This window comes from Molothrus aeneus, chromosome 28 (genome assembly GCF_037042795.1).
Source record: "Molothrus aeneus isolate 106 chromosome 28, BPBGC_Maene_1.0, whole genome shotgun sequence".
NCBI classification, from domain to species: domain Eukaryota; kingdom Metazoa; phylum Chordata; class Aves; order Passeriformes; family Icteridae; genus Molothrus; species Molothrus aeneus.
Window position 1 is genome coordinate 1,243,847 of NC_089673.1, and position 22,764 is coordinate 1,266,610.

Below are 22,764 nucleotides of genomic sequence, written 5' to 3' on the forward strand. Positions count from 1 at the left end.
GCTGTGATCACTCCTGGGGGATCCCACAGTGACATTGGGATCCCACAGTGACATTGAGATCCCACCGTGATCCCTCCTGGGGGATCCCACAGTGACATGACTCCCCAGGAGCAGCCAGGGGCAGGGTTTTGGTTTTATTCCCCATTTGATATAAACCTGACCCTTTCAGGGATTAAATTGACTTTTCCAGTGGCAGAAAGGGGCTGCTCTGAGGGCTGCTGGTCCTGGCCTGCTGGGGACACAGCAGGACGGGCTCGGCCGTGGGTGGCTTTGGGGGCTCAGTGTGATTTGGAGGCTCAGTGTGATTTGGGGGCTGTTTCCTGACCAGCTGAGGGTGCAAGGCCGGGTGTGCCCCCAGCCCGTGCCCCTGCAGCAGGCAGCGCTCCGGGAGGGGAGGGGGCAGCACTGGGGAACAGAGCGGGAAAGGGTCTGTAACACCCAGGGCGGCCGGGAGGGGGACAGGGATAGCCTTGTGGGGTCAAGGACAGGATCCTGCTCGGGGACACAGGGACAAGGACACAGGGACAGGATCCTTCCTGGGGACACAGGGACAGGATCCTGCTCGGGGACACAGGGACAAGGACACAGGGACAGGATCCTTCCTGGGGACACAGGGACAGGATCCTGCTCGGGGACACAGGGACAAGGACACAGGGACAGGATTCTCCCTCGGGACACAGGGACAGGATCCTGCTCGGGGACACAGGGACAAGGACACAGGGACAGGATTCTCCCTCGGGACACAGGGACAGACTCTCGCACAGGTGCCATAGTCCTGCTGGGCTCTCCTCCCTTCCCGGGGCTGTCCGCGGCGCTGAGGGGTCCATGGGGATGCGGATCTTCGGGGACCCCCAGCATGACGTTGCCCCTCCAGCCCCGGACCCACGGCTGGGGATGTTCTTGGTGGGACCCCCCAGCCCCTCCCAGCCCCAGCGGCTTTCCCGGTGCCCCGACCCCGCGCCGTTCCCGCTCGGGGCCCCGGGCCCGCTGTCCCCCGCTCCTTCCCGGGGACGCGACCCCGGCGGGCCCCCTGAGGGCCACCGAGACCCTTGAACACTCCCATTTGGCGGACACGCCCATAAATGACGACATCCTTACGATAGACCACGCCCACGTCCCCGGCGTCTTCCCGCCTATTGAAAGGCCGCGCCCCTTCCCGGGACCACGCCCCCTCCACTGGCCCTCGCGCTCTTTGTCTGCCAGGCCCCCTGGACAAAGCCACGCCCCCACCTCAGACCACGCCTCCAATCCTCGAGGAGTGCCGGGCGCAGACCCCGCCCAAAGCCCCGCCCCTTTATACATCCCCACCTCGTCCCCGCTCTCTCCGCCACGCCCCCACCCGCCGAAACAGCTCATCAGGCCACGCCCCTTCCCGCACCCTAACGGACACCACGTCCCCTTCCCTCTGCGCAGGCGTAGTTCAGCAGACCCCGCCCCCCAGCTCCGCCCCTCCGCACTCCCCGCTCGTTCCGCCGCCCGCGCGCCGGGACTGCAGTTCCCAGCATGCCGCGCGCGCGGAAGGGGCGTGGCCGCGGCGCCGCTTCCGTGCTGGCGGCGAGGCGGAGGAGCGGCAAGATGGCGGCGGCGGCGGTGCTGGAGCTGCAGCGCGCGCAGTCCCTGCTCTCCACCGACCGCGAGGCCTCCATCGGCATCCTGCACTCCATCGGTGAGCGCCGGCCCGCCGCCCGCGCCGCCCGCGCCCCGCCGTCGCCCGCGCCGCGTCGAGCCCGGCGCCGCCGCCGCTGCTGACTCACCGTGCGCGCCGGGCGGGAGCGCGGCCTGGGCCCGGCTCCGCGGCGCTGCCCCACGCCGGGACAGCACCGGCGGCGCCCCCCGCGCGTGGGGGCCCGGGCGGCAGGAGCTGTCGTTGCGGGGCGGAGCGGGGGCCGCGCTCCGGGAGCGCTCCGGGAGCCGGTGCCCGGTGCCCGGTGCGTGCCCGCGGAGCGGCTCGGAGCAGCCCCGGAGCCGGGCCGGCCGCTCCTCCCCGTCCCGCTGGAATGAACGCGCCGGCCTGGGAGCCCCGATCGGACCCTACCGGTGCCGGTAGCGCGGGGTGTCGGGGCGGGTTTGGGGCGCGGTGTCACGGCCCGGTCCTGCCGTGCCCTAGGCCGGGAGCGCTCCGATGTTTGCGCTGCCGTTCTGCCGGTGCTGACCCGCACGGAGCCGCGGCCGAGCTCCGCTCCTGCTCCTGACCGGAGCAGCTCCCTCGGGGTTCGCTTCTCCGAGCCCGGGCCCATCCGGGGGCGCTCGGTGCTTTGGGGGGTGCGGGCACCGCGCGGGGCTGGGGCGAGCTCGGCGCTGCTGGGTGTGCTTGGTTCTGGTGACCTCTGCGGGGATGTTGTCCCCCCGCTGTCCCCCCGCTGTGTCGGGAGAAGTTTCCCAGTGTCCCCGCTGGATCTGGCGGTGCTGCCCGGCTCTCAGAGCTGGGTTTGTTTGTCCCGCGCTGTTTTGCTCGTTGCTCAGCAGGAGGTGCCGCTTTCGGGGTCGGGCTCAGTCCGGACTCAGCCCCTGGTGTGGTGTCAGGAGTGGCCCAGGCAGTGTTGCTGTGATGTTTTTCTCCTTCAGAGCAAGGTTCTTGCACTTTTGGTAGGGAATTAGAGGGGTGAGAGCTGCAGTTGCCGTTCCCTAGAGCCGGGGTTTTGGTTTTGTTTGTGTGGAAGTTGGAGCAGCTCCCTGTGCTGGGGGTGGTGGCGGGGAGGGGAGGGCACTGTGTGCTGGATAACTCATGGAGCTGCTGCTGTGCACGCTGGGCTTGTGCTGCTGCCTGTCACTTGTCCCTTTATCTGCCTCAGAGCAGAGGGTGGTGGCACTGCCAGGACTCAGCAGTGGCAGCAGGTGTGATGCCAGAGTGGGGAGGGTGTACCCACCTCACTTTGCTTGTGCTGCACTTTATCCACGGGATCTCAGCTTCATACACAAAGCAGCAACATCAGCAATCCCAGAGTGGAGTGTCCAACCCCAGAAATGCCATTAAATGTCTCATTTGGCTCCAGTGTGCTCTGGTGGGTGATGCTGGTTCTGAGTGACACTTGCACAGCTGGACAAGCTGAGATTGTTCAAACCTGGAGCTGGAGTGAGCAGGGGGTCTGTGGGCTGGTAAAGCCCCTGTGGAGCACAGACAGAGCTCTCCAAACTTCCCTGCACTGGATTTAAAGTTCCCAGAGCTCTTGGGCCAGGCTGAGCTCCCTGGTGCCTGTTGGAGCAGGTTCTGCTCGGGGCACACATCCAGGAGCTGAGCAGCAGGAATGATTTTCCACCTGAAACACCACTAAAGGTAACTTTCCTGCTCTTTTTCTCCCCAGTGAAACGTGATGTCCAGGAAAACGATGAGGAAGCAGTGCAAGTCAAAGAGCAGAGCATCCTGGAGCTGGGGTCACTGCTGGCCAAGACTGGGCAGGCAGAAGGTGAGCCTGAAATCAGGAATTGAGGTAACAGGGAGGAGATCCTGCAGCCAGTGCATTTATCTCCTTACTTAGTGGGATAGCTGCAAAAACAGCTTTTAGCAGGAAATGTTCTCTCAGAGACAGGACAGAAACTAAAAACCAAATAAAGAACATAATTATTAATCTGCTGTTGCTTGGCCCAGTGTTCCAAACAATGCACAGTTCAGTCTGTGGCCTTTGATGTGGGACTGTTTCAGTGTGGGTGACTGAAGTTTTGCTAAGTTATGTTTGAGATGAGAGGTGTCTCCTGCTTGGTTTCAAATGGGAAAGTTTGTCCCATGAAATATTTTCTCACCAGCAGCTCCTCTCACAATCAATGGATTTGTCTGCTGGCCATTACATCAGCAGCCCCTGTCCAGCTCTGCAGGGGACAGTCCCTCTATTGTGACTGTGTGAGGGGACAGGCATGGAGTTCAGTTCTCTGTTCAGTGATGGAGTCTGTTGCTGTCTCCTGTTTCCTGAAGAGCTTAAGGCAGCACTTGGTTGTTTTGCCCTCAGCAGTTTAGGGCTGTACCTTTCCCCTGGAGCATTTCAGGACACTCTGAGTGTTCTGTGCTTGGGCTGCAGCCCTGGGCAGTGGAAATGTGTCCTCTGGGCTGGGGAAAGCACCCAGCAGCAGCTTCAATCCCACTGCAAGGGACACCAGCCTGACTTCAGAGTGACTCATGGAAACTTCCTGAGGGCTCAGCCACAGCTCCAGGTCACAGTTTGTATTTATTGTGAAATGTCCCTTGGTGTCCCACTGGGAAAATCCTGTTGGGCTGGGCATTCCAGCCCTGGTCCCACTGTGGGTGGCACTTGGACAGGGCTGACTGGTCCTGAGAGGTGCTGTCCTTGTCACCTCACTCAGGTGATTCCTCTGATTCCTGCTGGGGGCTGCTTTTAGGGTGTCTGGGGATGAACAAACCCCTCAGATCAGCACAGGGTTTTCCTGCTCCTGCAGGGCAGAGGAAGCTGCTGTGCCAGTGCCCTTTCCTGGCTGAGGTCAGGAGCTCTGTGGGTGTCTGTGCTGTGCCAGTGCCCTTTGCACCCTGCTGTTTGCTCAGCAGAGATCACCAAACATGATCAGCAGGGGAGATGTGTGTGTTTGGGTAAAAAAAGGGGAAATGAGAGTTTCTCCAGGTCAGTGTGGATGTGCTGCTGGTGAGCAGAGTTCTTGTGGCCTCCTCAGCTCTGCAGAGCTTGGGGCAGGGTTGAGTTTGAGCTGAAGTTTGGCACAAGAAGGAGCTCCAGGGTTATCCCAGAGGGTGGTGATTGATAGATTGATTTTCTTCAAGGGGAAGGTTGAGGAATTGGAAGTAACACTGTTAACTCATCAGAGTCAGGGCTGTGAGGGGGCAAACATGGGATGTGTTTGTGGTCTATTAAAGGTACCAATAACTGCAGAGTGACTGTGTTCTGGAGGGAAGGAAGTGGACTTGGTGCCATTCAGAAGCCACTTGTGTGTGTGCTGCTCAGAGGGAGATCAGCAGGACCTGGAGGTGTTTTCTGCAGTTGTGGGGATGAAGGACAGGGTACCCTGGCTTAGGGTGCTGCTGCAGCTCTGGGAAGGGCTTGGGCCCTTCCCCTCCTGTCACCTTTCTGGGGAGGAGTGACAGGTCAGGGGCATCACCGGGTACAGCTGCTCCCAGAACCCCCAGTGCTGGGCTCACACTGGGATTTCATCCTGTGGCTTTCACTGCACAGGGTTTGGTTTTAGCCAGTGGAACTTCTGGGACAGGTTTGAGGGGTTCCAGTGGCCAAATAGGTGGTGCCTGCATTGTCCCTGGAAGTGGATAAATTAAGTTCTGTTTGTTCTAAATCTGAATTTTGGGATGTTTAGAAACCTTCCAGTGCCTTAATGGGCTCCAGGAGCTGGAGAGGGACTTGGACAGGACCCAGGGAATGGCTCCCACTGCCAGAGGGCAGGGATGGAGGGGATATTGGGAATGGGGAATTGTTCCTGGCAGGGTGGGCAGGCCCTGGATCCCTGGCAGTGCCCAAGGCCAGGCTGGACATTGGGGCTTGGAGCCACTGGGACAGTGGGAGGTGTCCCTGCCATGGCAGGGGTGGCACTGGGTGGGCTTTGAGGTCCCTTCTAAGCCAAACCATTCTGTGACTCTGCTGAACTGCAGCTTTGTTTACAAAAATAACAATAATACAAGTGACCTTCAATCCTTAATCTTTATCAAGCAGATAAACTTGTAGATTGATTACTTTTCTTTGTGACAGTTCCATATTTTTATAGCATTTCCCAGAAGTGTAGGGTTGGAATATCTGGATTGGGAATTTGGATATGTGCAGTGTTAGCTGGTGGAAGCACTTCCCTGAGGATGAGCTGCAGGCTTCATTTTCCAGAGCTGCTGCTCATCACTCCTGCAGAGCTGTCAATCCCACCCCTTTACCAGGCATTGCATTTTCTTTAGAAAAATAAAATCCTAAAAATAGTTGATGGTTACGTTGGTAGGAGAGAGAAATTTCTGTGGGAACTTTGAGGCTGCCTGGCTGAATGTGGAGTTTGCAGAATGCACAGCTGCATTCCAGCTGTTGACTTGGGCTCTGCTTTCTGGGCAGTTCTGGGGCAGCTCTGGAGCACATCAGTGGGATGATAAACAGTGCAGCGTGTTCCACTGGAGTTTTCCTTCTTTGTTCTGCAGTTCCTGTGGGAATGAGTGTGTTGGGCACTGATCCCACTGGTCCTGAGGAGCTGGGGGGGCAGGGATGCACAGGAGGAGGGTTCCTGGGACTGCTTGGGAGCTGCTGGATCCTGGAGAGCCTCAATTAAATCCAGAGCTCGCTTTCCCAGCTCCCAGCAGATGCTGGAGAGGAGCTCTGTGCACAGCTGATGTGTTGGGTTGTGCTTGTTTGTTTGGTGTGTATGAGACCAAAGCATTTGCCTGGCTTTAAAATGATTGGGATTTGCATCCAGGACTTGTACTGAAGATTAAATAAACCCCAGAACTGGGTGGTGTGGGAAAAGTCATGGAGCAGCAGGTTCCTTGTGGAGTGAGGACTGCCTGCAGGTTGCAGTCTGAGGTGTGGAAGTAGCTGCACCTTAAGTGTAGAAAAAGCTGCTTGTTTATGCTCTGGCAGAGAGAAAATGAAACTTTCCTGGGAGCAGGTGTGGAACAGAGCACCCTGTGGTGTTCTTGTACTGAGTCTGGGTGCTTTGCAGGGCTCAGGGTTTGTGCTTTGCTGGGCTCTGGGTGCTTTGCTGGGTCTGGGTTTGTGCTTTGGGTCTGGGTTTGTGCTTTGCTGGGTCTGGGTTTGTGCTTTGCTGGGCTCTGGGTGCTTTGCTGGGTCTGGGTTTGTGCTTTGCTGGGCTCAGGTTCTCCTGCTCTGCAGTTTAGGAATTAAAGCTGAGGATCACACTCCAGTTAGGTTCTGTTCTAAATCTGCACGTTGGATGTTTAGAAATATTCCAGGAGCTGGAGAGGGACTTGGACATGACTTGGGAATGGCTCCCAGTGCCAGAGGGCAGGGCTGGATGGGATATTGGGAATTGGGAATTGTTCCCTGGCAGGGTGGGCAGGCCCTGGCACAGGGTGCCCAGAGCAGCTGGGGCTGCCCCTGGATCCCTGGCAGTGCCCAAGGCCAGGTTGGACATTGGGGCTTGGAGCAGCCTGGGCTAGTGGAAGGTGTCCCTGCCATGGCAGGGGTGGCACTGGATGGGCTTTGAGGTCCCTCCCAACCCAAATCATTTTGGGATTCTATGATGACTGTGAGTGATTGAAAAAAGTGAGTTCCACATGTTAAGGGTGGGATAAATAAGGTGTATCAGGCTTGATTTAACTTAAAGTAAATAGGTTAAAAAAATCAAAAATATGAAGAATAATTTGTAGATATTAAAAAGATGTTGTTATAACAATTAGCATTAGCATTCTTTTGCATTACTGCTAAATGAAATACAGAGGAACCCTTGTTTACATTTGTTTTTATTGGAATCCTTCCAAACTGAAATTCTCCTGATACTCCTCCATATACTAATTGAAATAAAATTAGACTAATGTCTTATTTTAGTTTTGATTCAGTACCAGTTTGGTGTAGAAGATTTCTGAATTAGTCATTCCCAGCTTTGTTTTGATTTTGCTTTTCTGTGGAACCTTGTAAACAGTAGTGTGAGATCCACCTGATATTTGGGTGACGCTTGGAAATCTGGGGCAGAGAGCTGTGATTTCATTGTGCAGACCTGGTGCTGATGAGTCAGCACTGAACCCTGCCCCTGCAGGATCATCTTCCCAAACTGGGAGCAGCCCTGTCCAGGACCTCCCCAAAACCACGTGGTGTTTGTTGTAGGAGACTTCTCACTTGTGCTCTGCACTTCCACCACGTCCAGCATTCCTTGGTGCCTCTGAGTGCTGGAGCTGCTGTGCTGTGACTGCCACATTCCTCTGCTCCCTGGCTATGACAACTTCAGTGTTTCTCCATTAAAACAAAAAGACATTTCCTTTTTCCACCTCTTATAAAGACAGGTTTTATAACTGTGAATTAATGAGGAGACTTAGAAGAGAAATGTAGTTAAATGAGATCAGAGCTGATCAGATAAAGGTGGAGTTGGAGTGTTAAGTATGGAATATTAATCCCAATATTTCCGGGTGGGACGTGCCTGGCCTCATCTGACCCTGCTGCTGGGCCAAAGGCTGCAGCTGTGGTGCTTCACCTCAGAGACACCTTTGGCTGGCTGGGTGCTGCAGCTGAACAAATCCAGGCATAGTAGAAACTCAGTTTACCTCTGAAAAGGTTCAGGAAATGGTTCAGGAAAAGGTTCAGGCAATGGTGAAGAGAAAAAGGAGAGGATTCTGCCATAGAGTTTTAATCCAGAGTTTATTCCAGGATGACAGACCTCTGAACCTTGTAACAGCTCCCAGCAGAATCCAGACCGCATGGTCCCGTCTCCTTTTAAGCCTGGGGACAGGGGCAGGGGAAAGGAGAGGTTGGCACAGCTGGGGGGTTGGGATAGGTGAAAAGGAAATGGCATCACACTGCAACAGTTAAGGAATGTGATTTTCCAGTGGTGGAGCACAAGGTGGATCCTGTCACAGCCATATTTTATGAAAAATCCATTCCTTAGGATTTTTCCTCCTGAGAAGCTGAGAGGCCTCAGGAACAAAATGTAACCAATGGTTATCTGCTGCTGTGGAATGCAAAATCTGGTGCATCTGGGATTGGGCTCATGTGGTTGTTTCTAATTAATGGCCAATCACAGTCAGCTGGCTTGGACAGAGAGCCTGAGATACAAGCCTTTGTTATTATTTCTTCTTTTTCTATTCTTAGCCAGCCTTCTGATGAAATCCTTTCTTCTATTCTTTTAGTATAGTTTTAGTGTATATATATCATAAAATAATAAATCAGCCTTCTGAAACATGGAGTCAGATCCTCGTCTCTTCCCTCATCCTGGGACCCCTGCAAACACTGTCACAGGATCCAACATGGACTTGGCTAGGTGGGGCAGATTAAAGCATGAAACTGAGTTAATAAAAACACACCTAAACGATAAACTCCCTCCCTGATTTTATAGAAAAATCTCAGGGCATTTAACAAATCCTTACATTTTAATGGTGAGGCAGTTACAGCTGGGGGGAGTGGCAGTGGCAGGCAGTGCTGGGGTGAGGCTGCAGCCCCAGTCCCTTTGCAGTCCCTGTTTGCTCCAGGGCTCCTGAAGGTGACATTTGTCACTCTGTCCTCTGGGTGATGCTGAAAAACCACCTGGGAAAGGTTTGCTGTGACAAATCCTGGTGCATGCCATGTGGGGCTGCTCCAGCTGGGCTCAGCTCTTGGCTGGGAGGGTGCATCTGATGTTTTGGGGTTTTTGCAGAGCTGGGAGGACTCCTGAAGTACGTGAGGCCCTTCCTGAACTCCATCAGCAAGGCCAAGGCTGCACGCCTGGTGCGCTCCCTGCTCGACCTCTTCCTGGACATGGAGGCAGCCACAGGACAGGAGGTGAGGCTGCAGCTCCTGCACCAGGCTGTTCCTCAAAAGCCTGCAACGCCATTATCTGACCTAGTTTGCTTCTCACTGAAGAATTATTCATGTCAGGAAGCAGAGTTTTAATGCATTTGGATGTATTTTATAAATAAAACATCAGATAATTGAATTTATAACCATGTTTTTTCTGCAGGTCTCTCCCTGCTGCAGTTTAGAAATGATTCCCACCATGGGCATTTGTCTTAGATTCTTGTTGCTTCCTCAGGTTGTGCCAGGAGAGGTTTAGATTGGATATTAGGGAAAATTCCTTTACTGAATGGGTTGTCCAGCCATGGCACAGCTGCCCAGGGCAGTGGTGGAGTCCCTGTCCCTGGAAAGATTTAAAAGCCCTGTGGATGTGGCACTTGGGGACATGGGTCAGTGCTGGGGGAATGGTTGGACTCTGATCTTAGAGGGCTTTTCCAACCTCAGTGTTTGTAGGTGCAGCACTGGGAGTGTTTTGTAGTGTGATCAGTGTTGGCAATGTGTTCCCAGGGAGCTTGAAGCAGGAATGGTGCAGGTGGTGTGGGATGGCACAGAACTGCAGGAGCCACTGCTGGGGGCTGTCCAGGAGCTGGTTAGGATTGCAGGTGGACACTCCTGTGGGGGTGTTTCACTGCACAGAGACACAAAGTTACTCCTGAAGCAGGATGGAAAGGGTTTGGCAGCTACCAGGGGATGAACTCCCCCAGCAGAAAACCTGAGACAGTGCCCAGTTAGGATTCACTCCATTCTCATCAGCTCCATGGGGTACTGTTGTCTTAGTTTTTTCCTTTTTTTTACCCAGTTGTTGGGGTTTTTGGGAGCAGGATAAGGACAGGAGCCCCTTGGGAGTGCTTCCAGGCTGTGCTGGCACAGGGGGGGTCTGAGCAGCAGGTTAGGGACAAAACCCACCTGAAACCTGCACTCTGGGACTGGCAGATTGCAGGCTGGAGAGGTTCTGCCATGCTGAGGGCCAGTGACATTCTCATTAGCCAAATTAGCACAGAATTAGCCAAATTGGAACTGTCATCCTCTAGTGCAGGTAGCCCAGGCAATGTCCCTTGTTTGCTGCTCAGTCCTTGTGGGTGAGGAATGGTGGCAGAATGTTTTCCCCCTCTTTCTTTAACAGATGAGGTCAGGGGGAATGGGGTGGGATGTTCAGGTGAGAAGGGAGAACTCCCAAAAGTGTCAGGAGAAAATGAGCAGCTGCAGGCTTTTCTCAGGGTAATTTGGTGTGAAGGACAACATTCAAATGCAGCTGCAGAGGAGGAACAGAGTAATGGTGATGGAAATAATAAAAAGTCAGTTAAAATAGTAATTTTAGAGCATATTCTGAAGCCAAACCCAAAACCTTAAGGAAAGATGACATCAACCTGTGAGATCCTTGATGCAGCAATCTCAAATCCTTTCAGAAATGTTCTGAGGATTCTCTGCTTCCTCAGGGTAGCTCACATCCAGAGTGCTCCCAGGAGTCCAGTAAAGCAGTGAAATTGGAGATTTCTCCAGCTCCTAATGCTCCTGCTATCACCCTGTAATAAATTGAGACTTCATAATGGCTTTTCATAAAATGTTCACGTTTAATAAGCAGTGAGGAGGAGCTGACAAGGCCTGCAGGGTTGAGCTGCAATCCAGAGCTTTTGGGAAGAGCAGTTCCTGAGCCTGGCACCACAGGATGACTTACTGTGTGTTATGGGCCAGATAAGATAAAATAATATCTGAGATGGAGCAGTTCTGCTTTATCCATCAAGGGAGTCTCAGCCTGAAAAACATGGGAAGATTCTGAGTTTTTTTGCTGTGCTTTGAAATGATGGATCAGGCCCCCAGAGCAGAGCCCAGCACCTCTGCTGCTTTATACAGATTATTTAATCTATCTAGGCCCTAAAGCACATGAAATTTATTTTTCTTTATTGAAAATACACCATGACTGTGGGTTTAAACTCTGGAAGAGCTTTACTGCCTACCCCAAATGCCTCCTTTGGACACCTCTGGTGTTGTTGGGAACCATTTGGGGTGGGCACTGACAAACAACATGTCCAGAATTGACTTATTTCTTTCTGCTCCCTTTAAGGTTGACCTGTGTTTAGAGTGTATTGAATGGGCCAAATCAGAGAAAAGGACTTTCCTACGTCAGGCTCTGGAGGTAGGTGCCACATCCCAAACATGTGCAGCAGCATCATCCCCTTGGCACATTTAACACCTGGAAAAGTAGAGCACTTGTGTGCTGTTCAGATCTTTCTCTGTGTCAGGGGAGGGCATTAATTACATTGTAATTCTCTTTAAAAATGCAGGGTTTTACTCCTTGTGTCCTTGTGCAGGAGGCCTTGCACGACTGGACCACACAATGTGACAAACACAGATGAATGTAGTGAAGTTTGTGCAGAGAAGAACACAAAAGTTCATTTTACAAAACAAATCTGTTCTGGTTTCCTCACAGCAGTTCCTTTTCTGTTCTCCAGGCCAGGCTGGTCTCTCTCTACTTTGACACCAAGAGGTACCAAGAAGCTCTGCAGCTAGGTGAGGCTCCCACTAGGTGGTGGTAAATCTTTGCTTTTCATTTACTCCTGCCAAGGAAACCTGTGTCAAGTTCCTTGAGAGGTTTTACAGGATTTGGGTCTTAATTTCTCAGTGCTGGTGCAGTTCTGGCACCTTTTTCTGTAGCTGGGTGATGACAGCTCCTAGAGGTGTCTTTTTTTTCTCTGTTTCACCATCCTCACCCATCTCACCTGGGCCTAAGGCCAGTTTGGGTGGGGTCTGGAGTAACCTGGGAGGTGTCCCTGCCCATTTTTGAGCTTTAAGGCCCCTTCCAGCCCAACCCACTCTGGGATTCTGTGATTTGTTCATTGCAGATAATTTTGGGAGCTGTATCCAGCTGAAGGCCACAGGTTTGGCTCCTGCTGGAATATTCTGCTGTGGCCACAGAGGCTGAAGGGAGAAAAGAGCTTTTTTTTCAATTTGCTCAAACACAGCCCCAGTAAAACCAGGAAATGGCAAAACCTCTGTGGGTGTCATGAGCCAGGGTCTTAGGGAGGCTTTCAGAATTTGCCCCTGCACCACCCAAGGGATGGAAATGAACCAGTGAACTCCAGCTCTGCCCAAAGCAGAGTAAAGCAGGACCTCCTACAGCTCTCCTGGTGCTTCTAAAATGCTCATTTTGCAAATGACTGCAGTGCTGTAAGTGAGGCTTAAGCTGTAATGGAGATTTAAGGTTCAAGTGAGGTTTAAGCTGTCAGTGAGGTTTAAGCTGTCTGAGGGGTGTTGGCACAGCCTGCTCTGCCAGGGACACAGCCTGAACTGCTCCCCTGGCACCCAGAGCATCTTAAACTGTGGTGGCATGAGCCTGTGTCACATCCAGTGTCCCCTGAGTGACATGTGTCTCATCAGAATATTGAGTTCATGGAATTCAGGATGGAATTAGAACTCATTTGCATAGGGACAGGTAATGAACTCTGGTTTAAACTGATCAGAAGCCACATTCCAAAGCTGTGCTTAATTAATTGAATCCCTTGGCTGGTGGTGGGACAGCCTGGGGAGTTGGGAGGGTCTGTGCCTCTAGGGCAGGCTCTGGTGCCCTGTCAGGATGTCAGTGCTGTGCACAGCATTCCTGTGTGCTGAGGAGGTGCCTGTGGCCATGGGGAGTAGGTGCAGGCAGAGTCTCTCAGGGATGTTTCCAGGGAGAATCCATTTGGTTTTGGCCAGTTTCAGCTCTGGTTATCAGCTCCTGAGCACAGCAGGGGAGGAGGAGGAGGATTTTAGGTGACAAATTTCCTCTAGGATTGCTCATTCTGTCCTCACAAAGCTGTGATGTGGCAGCTTGTCCTGACATTTCCTAGGCTGTCCCTTCCTGCCTCCTGAATCTGACCTGCAGATGTCCTGAGTAAAATCATTCCTTCCTCATCCCACGTTCTCAGGAGCTTCTTGAGGGTGCTCCATGCTGCCAGGGGCCACTTGTGCAGCAGAGGGAAATCACCTGGGCATGGTGCCAGGGCGACCATCCCAGCTGCCCATCCCCTGCAGGGCACTGTGCTGCCCACACCCCACCTCTGCCACAGAACTGCTTCATCCTCCTGCTGTGGCCTGCCACTGTCCCACCATTATTCCCTCTCCCTTGCTTTTCCTTGGAAGGACAGCCTCACATCCCTCCCTGAGAGCCCTGGATGCTGGGGGGGTGGATGGCTGTAGCCATGATATTTTCTGAAAAATCCTTTCCTTAGGATTTTTCCTCCTGAGAAGCTGAGAGGCCTCAGGAACAAAATGTACCCAATGGTTATCTGCTGCTGTGGAATGCAACAGGTGCATCTGGGATTGGGCTCATGTGGTTGTTTCTAATTAATGGCCAATCACAGCCCAGCGGCCTCAGACTCTCTGTCTTACACACAAGCCTTTATTATCATTCTTTCTTTTTCTATTCTTAGCCAGCCTTCTGATGAAATCCTTTCTTCTATTCTTTTAGTATAGTTTTAATGTAATATATATCATAAAATAATAAATCAGGCCTTCTGAAACATGGACTCAGATCCTCATCTCTTCCCCCATCCTAAGACCCTTGCAAACACTGTCACAGATGGCCCCTGCAGAGGCTTTGGGTGGATGTTTTTTGGATATTTTGTGGGTGCTGATGATGCAGAGCAGCTCACAGTCCTGTCCTTGCCCTCTGCCAGGTTCCCAGCTGCTTAGGGAATTGAAGAAGATGGATGACAAGGCACTGCTGGTGGAAGTGCAGCTCCTAGAGAGCAAGACTTACCATGCCCTGAGCAATCTGCCAAAAGCAAGAGCAGCCTTAACCTCGGCCAGGACTACAGCCAATGCCATCTACTGTCCCCCCAAGCTGCAGGCAGCACTGGACATGCAGTCAGGTGAGGCCTCCAGGACCAGGACAGCACCCAGGACTGTCCTGGCACGTAATTTGTCTGATACTTGTGTTTTATGAGAGAATCATGGGAAGTGGTGCTTGGTGGGGCTGTCACATTCACATTTTCTGAAAAAAATCCCTTCACCCAGGATTCTTCTCCTGGGAAGCTGAGAAGTCTCAGAGAAAAATGAAAACAATAAATATTTCATTTGCTTCTCCTCCATTTTACTTATGTAGAATGTGTTTGGAGATTGTTTACCCACAGGTGATTGTTTCATTGCATTCTGCTGTGAGTTGTTTTAACTCAATGGCCTGTCAGGGCCAAGCTGTGTTGGGATTCTGGAGAGAGTCACAAGTTATCATTATCTTATATAATATTAATATATTATTATATTAATAGCATTAATATAATAATATTATATTAATATATTAATATATTAATGCTATCTTTTTTTAGCATTCTGTAAGTATCCTTTCTGTATTTAGTATACTATCTTTAGTATAGTATAACATTCTTTAATATAATATAGTATCATAAAATAATAAATTAACCTTCTGAGAACATGGAGTCAGGTGCATCATTCCTTCTTGCCGTGGGGGACCCTGCAAATACAAGAGTGAGTCTCAGGATATCACCAGTTCTGCCTCAGGTGGCATCAGCTTTGTTCCTGACACTTTTCAGGCCACTTTTGAAAGCTGCCAGTGGTGGAGGGTCCATCAGCTCCCCAGGTGCTGCAGTTCCAGCCTCACTCTGTGCTCCTGGCCCATTACACATTGTTCCTGACCCACTTTGCAGGCACTCACCTGAAGTGCCCCAAGCTTGTCTGTCTAAAAATGTCCTTGTAAGAGAGGGTGTGGATTTGCTTCTGCTAGACATGAGGCAAGGGGGGCACAGGAGGAAAGGTTTCTCTTCACTGAAGTCATAGATAAGGCACTGAGCAACCAAATTGTTCTGTCCTCTCCCAGCCATGCTCAGAATTAACCTGTTTGTGCCTCTCCCAGGTATTATCCATGCAGCAGAAGAGAAGGACTGGAAAACAGCCTATTCATATTTTTATGAGGCATTTGAGGGCAATGATTCAATTGACAACCCCAAAGCCATCACTGCTCTGAAATACATGCTGCTGTGCAAAATCATGCTCAACAGGTAGGTGGCAGATGGTTCTGGGAAGAACTCTGCCTGCATTTCCAGGGGAAGGGCTTTTTGTTGATGGGACTCTGAACTAATGGGCTCAAGCAGTGTCTTTGTCACCTGATCAGTGCTCCTGAATTTGGGTTGTAGTTCTCTGCTGTCACTTGGGGATTTTTGAGGTGCTCTGGGGTTTAAGCTGACCATGTTCCTGTATAAATGCTCTGTATAATTCCTGTGCTCCCTCCCCTCTGTCTGCAGCCCAGAAGATGTGCAGGCATTAGTGAGTGGGAAGCTTGCTCTGCGGTATGCAGGAAGACAGGTACAGAAACTTAACCCTTTCTATCTTCCTCTTACCTCAGTGCTGCCTTAATCTTCTTGTCAAACACTTTGCTCTTTTCATACCAAAATACCCATCACTCCTGAGTGTCCTGAACGAGATCTAGAACTGATTAAATTACCATGAGTCATTGCCAGAAGTCAGTTGCCTTCAAAGGGTTTTACAGTGATTTTCACAATCAGAGAATTTGGGCTGCCCGCTTCATTTTCCCTGTTTTTTCTCCTTCCTCCTTTTCTTCATCAGCTACAAACTGCCTGATGCCATCAGCTCCTTGTCTCCCTGCTCTCAGCAGCTGCTGCAGTGTTTAAATCTGAGTTGCTGCTTTTACTTCATTGTAGCCAGTGCTGAGAATCCATTCCTGGCAGTGCAGCTCAGGCAGTCGGGGAGGTGTGAAATCCCCTGCTTGCTCTGCCAGGCTGGGAAAACCACCCTCAAATTCAACTCAGGGGTGCTTGTAGAGGGTGCCAGGGGCTGTGCCAGGCTGGGATCCTGCTGCCCTCAGGGGCTGTGCTCAGCCTGGGCTTTGCTGTGACACCGGAGCTGCTGCTCCCCTCCCACAGGGGATTGGGAATTAGCAGAGCTCAGTGAGCAAAGGTCTGACGTGGGGATATCCCTGGTGGATCAGGAAGGGCAACCCCAATCCTGCCTCATCCCTTTGCCCTGAGTGGCAGCTGAGGCTCCTCCCCAGAGCAGGGGATCCTGGCTGTGCCCAGGATGTGCTTTGAGCCAGCCCTGAGCAGCAATTCCTGCTGGGGGAGCAGGGAGAGAGCAGCCCTGGGGGCAATCCTGGAATATCCCCAGTGGGAAAGACCACAAGGATCCAGCCCAGCTCCTGGCTCTGCATGGGGCAGTCCCAAAAGATGGGGCAGCAGAAACCTGGGCCTTGTGCACCAGAGGCACCAGGCTGTCCTTGTCCTGTCCTCCCCACTCCTTGGGCTCTGCTCTGCTGTTCCCTGCTGGAATTACCACTGTGGGGTGTAAATGGGCTTGTTTGGGGATGAGGTTTTGCTTAATTTCAGCAGTTATGGGGTGTAGAAAAGACTCATCCCTGATGCTGTCCATAGGAGCTGCTGCCCTGCCCCTGTGGCTGTGCTGGAGGGCCCAGAATGGCCCTGTTCATTAAGCAAGTGCCAAAATGTGCACTTGCCTTAAAAATGACATCAAACTCACTCCCAACTTGCAGCTGGTGCTGTCAGACCCGGCTGCTTTGTCCCTCTGGAGATGTTTCAGGTCATGTCCTGCAGCTGCCAGGCTTCTCCTGCCCTCAGCAGCTGCTCTCCCTCTGCCTGTGGCAGTGACAAGGAACATTCCTGCTTTGCTCTTTGAGCACGTTCCCAGGCTACTGCACAGTTGGCATATTCACCCTGAGAGGAGAATCCAGAAGAAAATAACCTGCTCTGGTTCTCTTTCCCTACAGACAGAAGCACTAAAATGTGTGGCACAGGCCAGCAAGAACCGGTCGCTGGCAGATTTTGAAAAGGTGAGTCAGGGACACAGAGGATGGGCAAAAACCAGGCAGAAATGCCAGGTTTGGAATGTTGTAGAAGCTGTTACATCCCACAGCAGGAAACCATGGAAACATTGATGGAAGGCAACAGTGCATCAAGAAATAGCCCCCAACAGTCAACTGGTTGCATTTTCAGTGCGTGGGGGGTAAACTTCCTTGAACCCAGTTTTTTCCTTTTTTTCTTCTTTTTTTTCCTCGTTTTTTCTTATTTTCTCCTTCCTTTTCTTTCTCCTTCCTTTTCTTTCTCCTTCCTTTTCTTTCTCCTTCCTTTTCTTTCTCCTTCCTTTTCTTTCTCCTTCCTTTTCTTTCTCCTTCCTTTTCTTTCTCCTTCCTTTTCTTTCTCCTTCCTTTTCTTTCTCCTTCCTTTTCTTTCCTTTTTTTTTTCTTTTTTTTTTCTTTTTTTTTCTTTTTGGAGAGCCAAATCAGAAGCAGTTTTTCTTTAGGTGCTGTGTTACTGGGATGTGTATCTTCCTAAAATTTTTCCTGGTTTCAGCAGGAATGCTGCAGAGCTCAGGGAGAGGATTCCATGTCAGGGTCCAGTCCTGTCGTGCTCTGGGGCTCTCTGAGCTCCCTCAGGGTGGAGATCAAAGGAGAGGCTGTTGTGACCTGCTGGCTTTTGGCTAAGTTAGGGATTGGATTAGCCATGGGGCTGGGCTGGGAGGGGATCTCATCCTCAGAGGACCTTGAGGAGCTGTTGCTATGGGAGTGATTTCCTCCTGCCCTGTCCCCACAGGCTCTGACAGACTACAAGGTGGAGCTCAGGGACGACCCCATCATAAACACTCACCTGGCCAAGCTCTATGATAATTTATTGGAACAGAACCTGATCAGAGTCATTGAACCCTTCTCCAGAGTACAGGTAAATGTTTCCAGCAGCACCTGGAGGGGCTGGTCCCTCTGTCCCTGCTGCTGGAGGTGAGGGGATTGTTCCCATATGAGCTCTTCTTACCCTGAGCTGCTCAGCACTTTCAGACCTCAGGGTTCATCATGTTCAATTATAAGGAGGAGGCAGAGGGGACCTTGGGAAAGCCACATTCCAGAGTCATTGCCCTTTCCAGCTGTTTCTCTCATGATCCCTGCAAGGTGGCTTTTAACCCTGAAGGTGGCAGCATTTGGCTTCGAAGGCCTCTGTGCCATAGTCTTGGAGAAGAGGTTTCACCTTTCAGAGTGAATTGGCTTTAGGGGTCCAGTCCATCTTAGTTAAAATCACATGTGAAACCTGAAGGACCTGAAGCTGCAGAGTGGAGAAAACCACTGGGGATATTTAGGCCAGAGCATTTCCAGGCCCTTGAACAGATCCATGGAAGAGCCCCAAACCTCTTTGTGTGTCCAAAATGAAGCTAAAGATTAACTGAGTGTTGGTCTTTCTTATAGATTGAACACATATCCAGCCTCATCAAGCTCTCAAAGGTAAGAACCTCACCAGAAATCAGTGCCATGTGTTCAGAGGAGTTGGGCATAAATGGCATTTGTCACTGGGAACTGAACATGAAGGGTGACAGATGAGATCCACAGCATTTCCAGGCAAATCTCACCCTTGGGAGCTAAACTCTGACCCAGCAGCTCCTGGGAGGCTTTGAAGCTTCCAGACTTTGCTGTGCTGTTCCCTTCCCCCATGGGTTTTACTCCTGGCTCTTGCTTTTTATTGGAGGCAGATTTTCCTCTGCTCTGTCGTGTCCAGCCCAATCTTCCCCCATGCCCTGTGTTTAATCCCCTGAGTGCCCCCAGGGGACCCTTCCTGAGACCCTTTAAGATCCAGGATCCAGCTAATCACCCTGCAGTGGCATTAGGGACGTGTCTGTCACACTGGCTATGCAGTAACTGCTTTACAGATAATCCCAGACAGATTCAGTTTTAGGAGAATCCACTGTAATCCCAGCCAGTTGCACCCCAGTGCTGTTGTCTTGTACTGGCATTAAGGCCAGAGCTTGGGAAGTGAGCTGAGCTCAGCCTTTGTGCTCACACAATCACTGAATCATTCAGGTTGGAAAAGGCCTCTGAGATCATTGAGTTCATTGAGATATTCCCCCAGCACTGCCAAAACCACCCATGTCCCCAAGTGCCACATCCACAAATCTGTTAAATCTGGTGATTTCACCTCTGCCCTGGGCTGGACAATGCTTTCCATGAAGAAATTTTCCCTAATATCCAACCTAGACCTGCCCTGGCACACAGCCTGTTCCCAGACTAGCTCGTGGTGTTTAACACATCCATAATATTCAGGCTGAAAGCTGCTCTGTGCCCTCTGTGCCTCCTGTGGCCCTTCCTGCTGCGGGGCAGGAGCTCAGCTGGGTGGATTAAATAGAACTTGGCCAAACTCTTGTCTAAATCCTTGCTGAACTGAGTTGGAAAGTTCCAGAACCCCCACAGGTAAGGCCTGTGTGAAGTGACAGAACAGTGTCACCTGTGGGCCAGGGGACACCCTGCTGCTCCCTCATTAAGAGCTGCTCCCTAATTTCCTGAGGCATCTGCAGCAGGTGGAGATGTCCAAGCCAGGCTCAGGGAGGAGCAGCTGCTCATGTCCCACCAGGGCTGTCAAGTGTGCAGCAGCAAAATTCTTGTGTTTTTATGTGTTCTGGGAGACTTTTAATTTTTCTGCTTCACTTTCAGGCTGAGGTAGAAAGGAAACTGTCACAGATGATCTTGGACAAGAAGTTTCATGGTGAGTGCATCCCTCAGCTCTGACTGCCCCGTGTTCGCACCAGCTGTGGCTGGAGCCCCCTTCCTCCTGTGACCCTGGGGGCCCTGCTCAGGCTGCAGGTGACAGTCAGGAGTGACAGCAGTGACAGTCAGGAGTGACAGGAATGCTGTTCCTGCTGCTCCTTTGGAGGGGGCAGCCAGGAAGGCTTTTCCTGCTGCTCCATCTGCTTTCCCTAACCCAAGGGGTAATTTCAGAAATGCTCTTGGGTCCCTCTTGCTGTGACAGCATCCAGGGACAGTGTGGGACCCCCAGATGGACTGTCTGGCCAGGCTGGGCTCTTCTTCTTGGAGCTGCCCAGGGCTGTGGTCGCCTTTCCCATCTGTTTGTGTCCAGAACATTCCATGGGGTGCTGTGGCTTGGCTGGGCCCACAGCAGGCTGCTGCCCCAATAACCCCTCAGGGAACCAGCTGTGCTCTTGGTTCTGTTGTCCCCTTGGTTCTGTTGTCCCTGGATGTGGCTGAGCCAGGGGAGTGCCTGGGAGCAGCAGGCAGGGCACAGAGCACTGTGGGGGGACAGCCCCTGGCACCTGGCACAGCTGCAGGATAAACCAGCTGTGCTGAGCCATCCTGCTGGGCACAGGGCCTGAGGAGGCAGGGAAGGTGGTAGGGAATGGACAGGAATGTTCATCTCCTGGATGGCTTCTCGGGCTGGTCTCTGGGATGTATTTTTTTCTGGGAATGCTAAAGCAGTCCTGACCAAAATCAGCCAGTCCAGCCCAGCACATGAGCCCTTCCCAAACCCTGCACAGCCCCTGCAGGTCTTCCTGGTGTAGATCCCTAATTCTTGCTGTCTGGAAGCTGTGATCCATCGAGCATCCCAGTGCTCACAGCAGCTTGTGCCCACAGGAATCCTTGACCAGGGCGAGGGTGTCCTGATCATCTTCGACGAACCTCCCGTAGACAAAACTTACGAGGCTGCCCTCGAGACGATTCAGAACATGAGCAAAGTAGTGGATTCGCTCTACAACAAAGCCAAGAAGTTGACATAGGTGAGTGGGGCCTCCCTGGGGGCTGCAGAGCTCCAGAGTCGCTGCTGAGCCCTGCCATGTCCCTGAGCCTCGTCCCCTCTCCTGTCCAGTGACGTGGCTCTGTTTTCTCTTTGCAGAGTTGAATTTGCTAGCTGTCATTTGGAGAGTGTGTGTGACAGGAGAGTGAAACCTTTGGGAAAATGTTAGGAGACTTTTTTTTTTCTTCTTTGTTCTACTTTTCGCTCGGAAAGTTTTTAAACTTCCTCATCCGGTGCATCTTGTATTCCAGACGATGCGTGTTCCAGTTTCCATGTAATCTTTACTGGCCGAACTTTGTATCTGGGGGGGGAATATTGTTTAAACAAAGAGGGTATTCTAAATAAAAGGAAAAAGGCTTACACTACCTAAACATGTGCTTTCCACTTCCTGAGGGACGGCAGAGTTCAGCAGGGACAGCGTTTTGTTACCAGTAGGTGCCCAAATCCAGTTTGTTTCATCTCCTCCGCCCCGAAATCGGAGACGTGCTGGCGGTGTCCGAGCAGCCAACTTGATTCCATTTGTACTGAACCAAACAAACCCAAAATGTACAGACTGCTGGTTTCTTTTCCATCCTCAAGGCCTGCGACCCCCTGGAAGCAGCTCCGCGATGATTTTGCTGCGGGCTGGAGCCGCCCCGGCCGCTCTGGGCGAAGGGGACGGCGCAGCTCTCCCTGGAGCCTGACTTTGCATGCTCTTGTTTAAGATAGACTTAGATTTCAATGTTCCCTCCCTCCCCGCCTGCGCTGGTAGGAGGAGCAGGTGACCACGGGGGCGGGCTCCAGCTGTGCCTCTGCTGCAGCAGCGCTGAGCTCTGGGTCCCCACTGAGGTGGGACAGCCCAGTGGGAGCTCCCTCCTCGGTCCCAAAGTCCTGGGGGTGGAGCGTGGTGTGTTCCAGCATGTTCCATTTTCTGGTGAGGTTTCCAGTAAGTTTTAATGCCATTTGGGCAGTGTAAGCTTCTGCATCTCTGTCCTGCTCATCTTTATTTTTTTCTTTCCCCTTTGTCTCTATTTCCCTCTTCACCTTTTTCTTACAAAATTTATATTTTGTAAAAGGATTCTGTTTTATCAGGAAATATTTTGCCTTCATGCTGACTCTTAGACTGGCTGATTTTTCCCTTTTCTGTTCACATTTTGACCTCTCCGACCTCTTATTTTATTTTATTATTCTTAATTTCCATCTCCTCCAGTCAGTCGCTGTTTGGGTTTTTGGCACCATCAATATCAAATGTACAAACGGTTCTTGCTAACCAACACCAGGTATATCTGATGTTCAGATGAGTTCCAATAAAGAATTTTTTTTTCAAAAACCTCTGTCTCCTGTCTTCAGCCACCAGGGCTGATCCTGGCCTGGGTGCAGGAAGGGTGGGCTCATCCCTCACCAGAACATCCTTTACTTAGGAAGGGTGGGCTCATCCCTCACCAGAACATCCTTGGGGACCATATTTTGGAGACACCAGATGGGAATGTTTGAGGTGGCATCACAAAAGATTTATGGATTGTGACGTGACCCTGGCACAAGTTCTAATGCACTGAATATATAATAATAATTATTATTATGGTGAAAAATGGATTAAATGTCCTCTCACTACTCCAGCCTTTCCTGATCATGCCTTTATGTTGTGTTGGAGTCTCACACTGCACCAGGCCAGGCCCAGATTCCTCAAAAGGCTGGGGAGGAAGTTTAGGGTGTCTTTGATACAACATCTTGAATTTTTACATCTGAAACTCCTGGGACACCAGATGGTGCAGGAAAGAAGCCTCTCTCAGAGGGAGGAAAATGTGGAGGGTTTCACTCTGCTCTTACATCTCAGGCAGCAGAAAAGTGCAGTTCTAGTTTTGTTATTTTTTTAACTGATTTGTGAG

At 51.6% G+C, this 22,764-nt stretch overlaps 1 protein-coding gene across 1 annotated transcript; it reads left to right on the plus strand.

Annotated features, from left to right (window-relative positions):
• Positions 1-1,534: 1,534 nt before the first annotated feature.
• Positions 1,535-22,208, plus strand: PSMD11 (proteasome 26S subunit, non-ATPase 11). Its single transcript, XM_066566993.1, has 14 exons — positions 1,535-1,666; positions 3,303-3,404; positions 9,238-9,362; positions 11,437-11,508; positions 11,825-11,882; positions 14,027-14,221; positions 15,220-15,364; positions 15,608-15,668; positions 17,104-17,166; positions 17,927-18,052; positions 18,568-18,603; positions 19,804-19,855; positions 20,740-20,882; positions 20,999-22,208. Exons 1-13 carry the CDS (start codon positions 1,576-1,578, stop codon positions 20,880-20,882), a joined length of 1,269 nt encoding a protein of 422 aa, XP_066423090.1. The 5' UTR covers positions 1,535-1,575; the 3' UTR covers positions 20,999-22,208.
• The last annotated feature ends 556 nt before the right edge of the window (positions 22,209-22,764 follow it).

Coding starts and splice junctions, on each gene's coding strand:
- PSMD11 (XM_066566993.1), top strand. CDS start 1,576: ATGGCGGCGGCGGCGGTGCTGGAGCTGCAGCGCGCGCAGTCCCTGCTC. Junction 9,363..11,436: donor AGGCAGCCACAGGACAGGAG/GTGAGGCTGCAG, acceptor GCTCCCTTTAAG/GTTGACCTGTGTTTAGAGTG. Junction 11,883..14,026: donor CCAAGAAGCTCTGCAGCTAG/GTGAGGCTCCCA, acceptor GCCCTCTGCCAG/GTTCCCAGCTGCTTAGGGAA.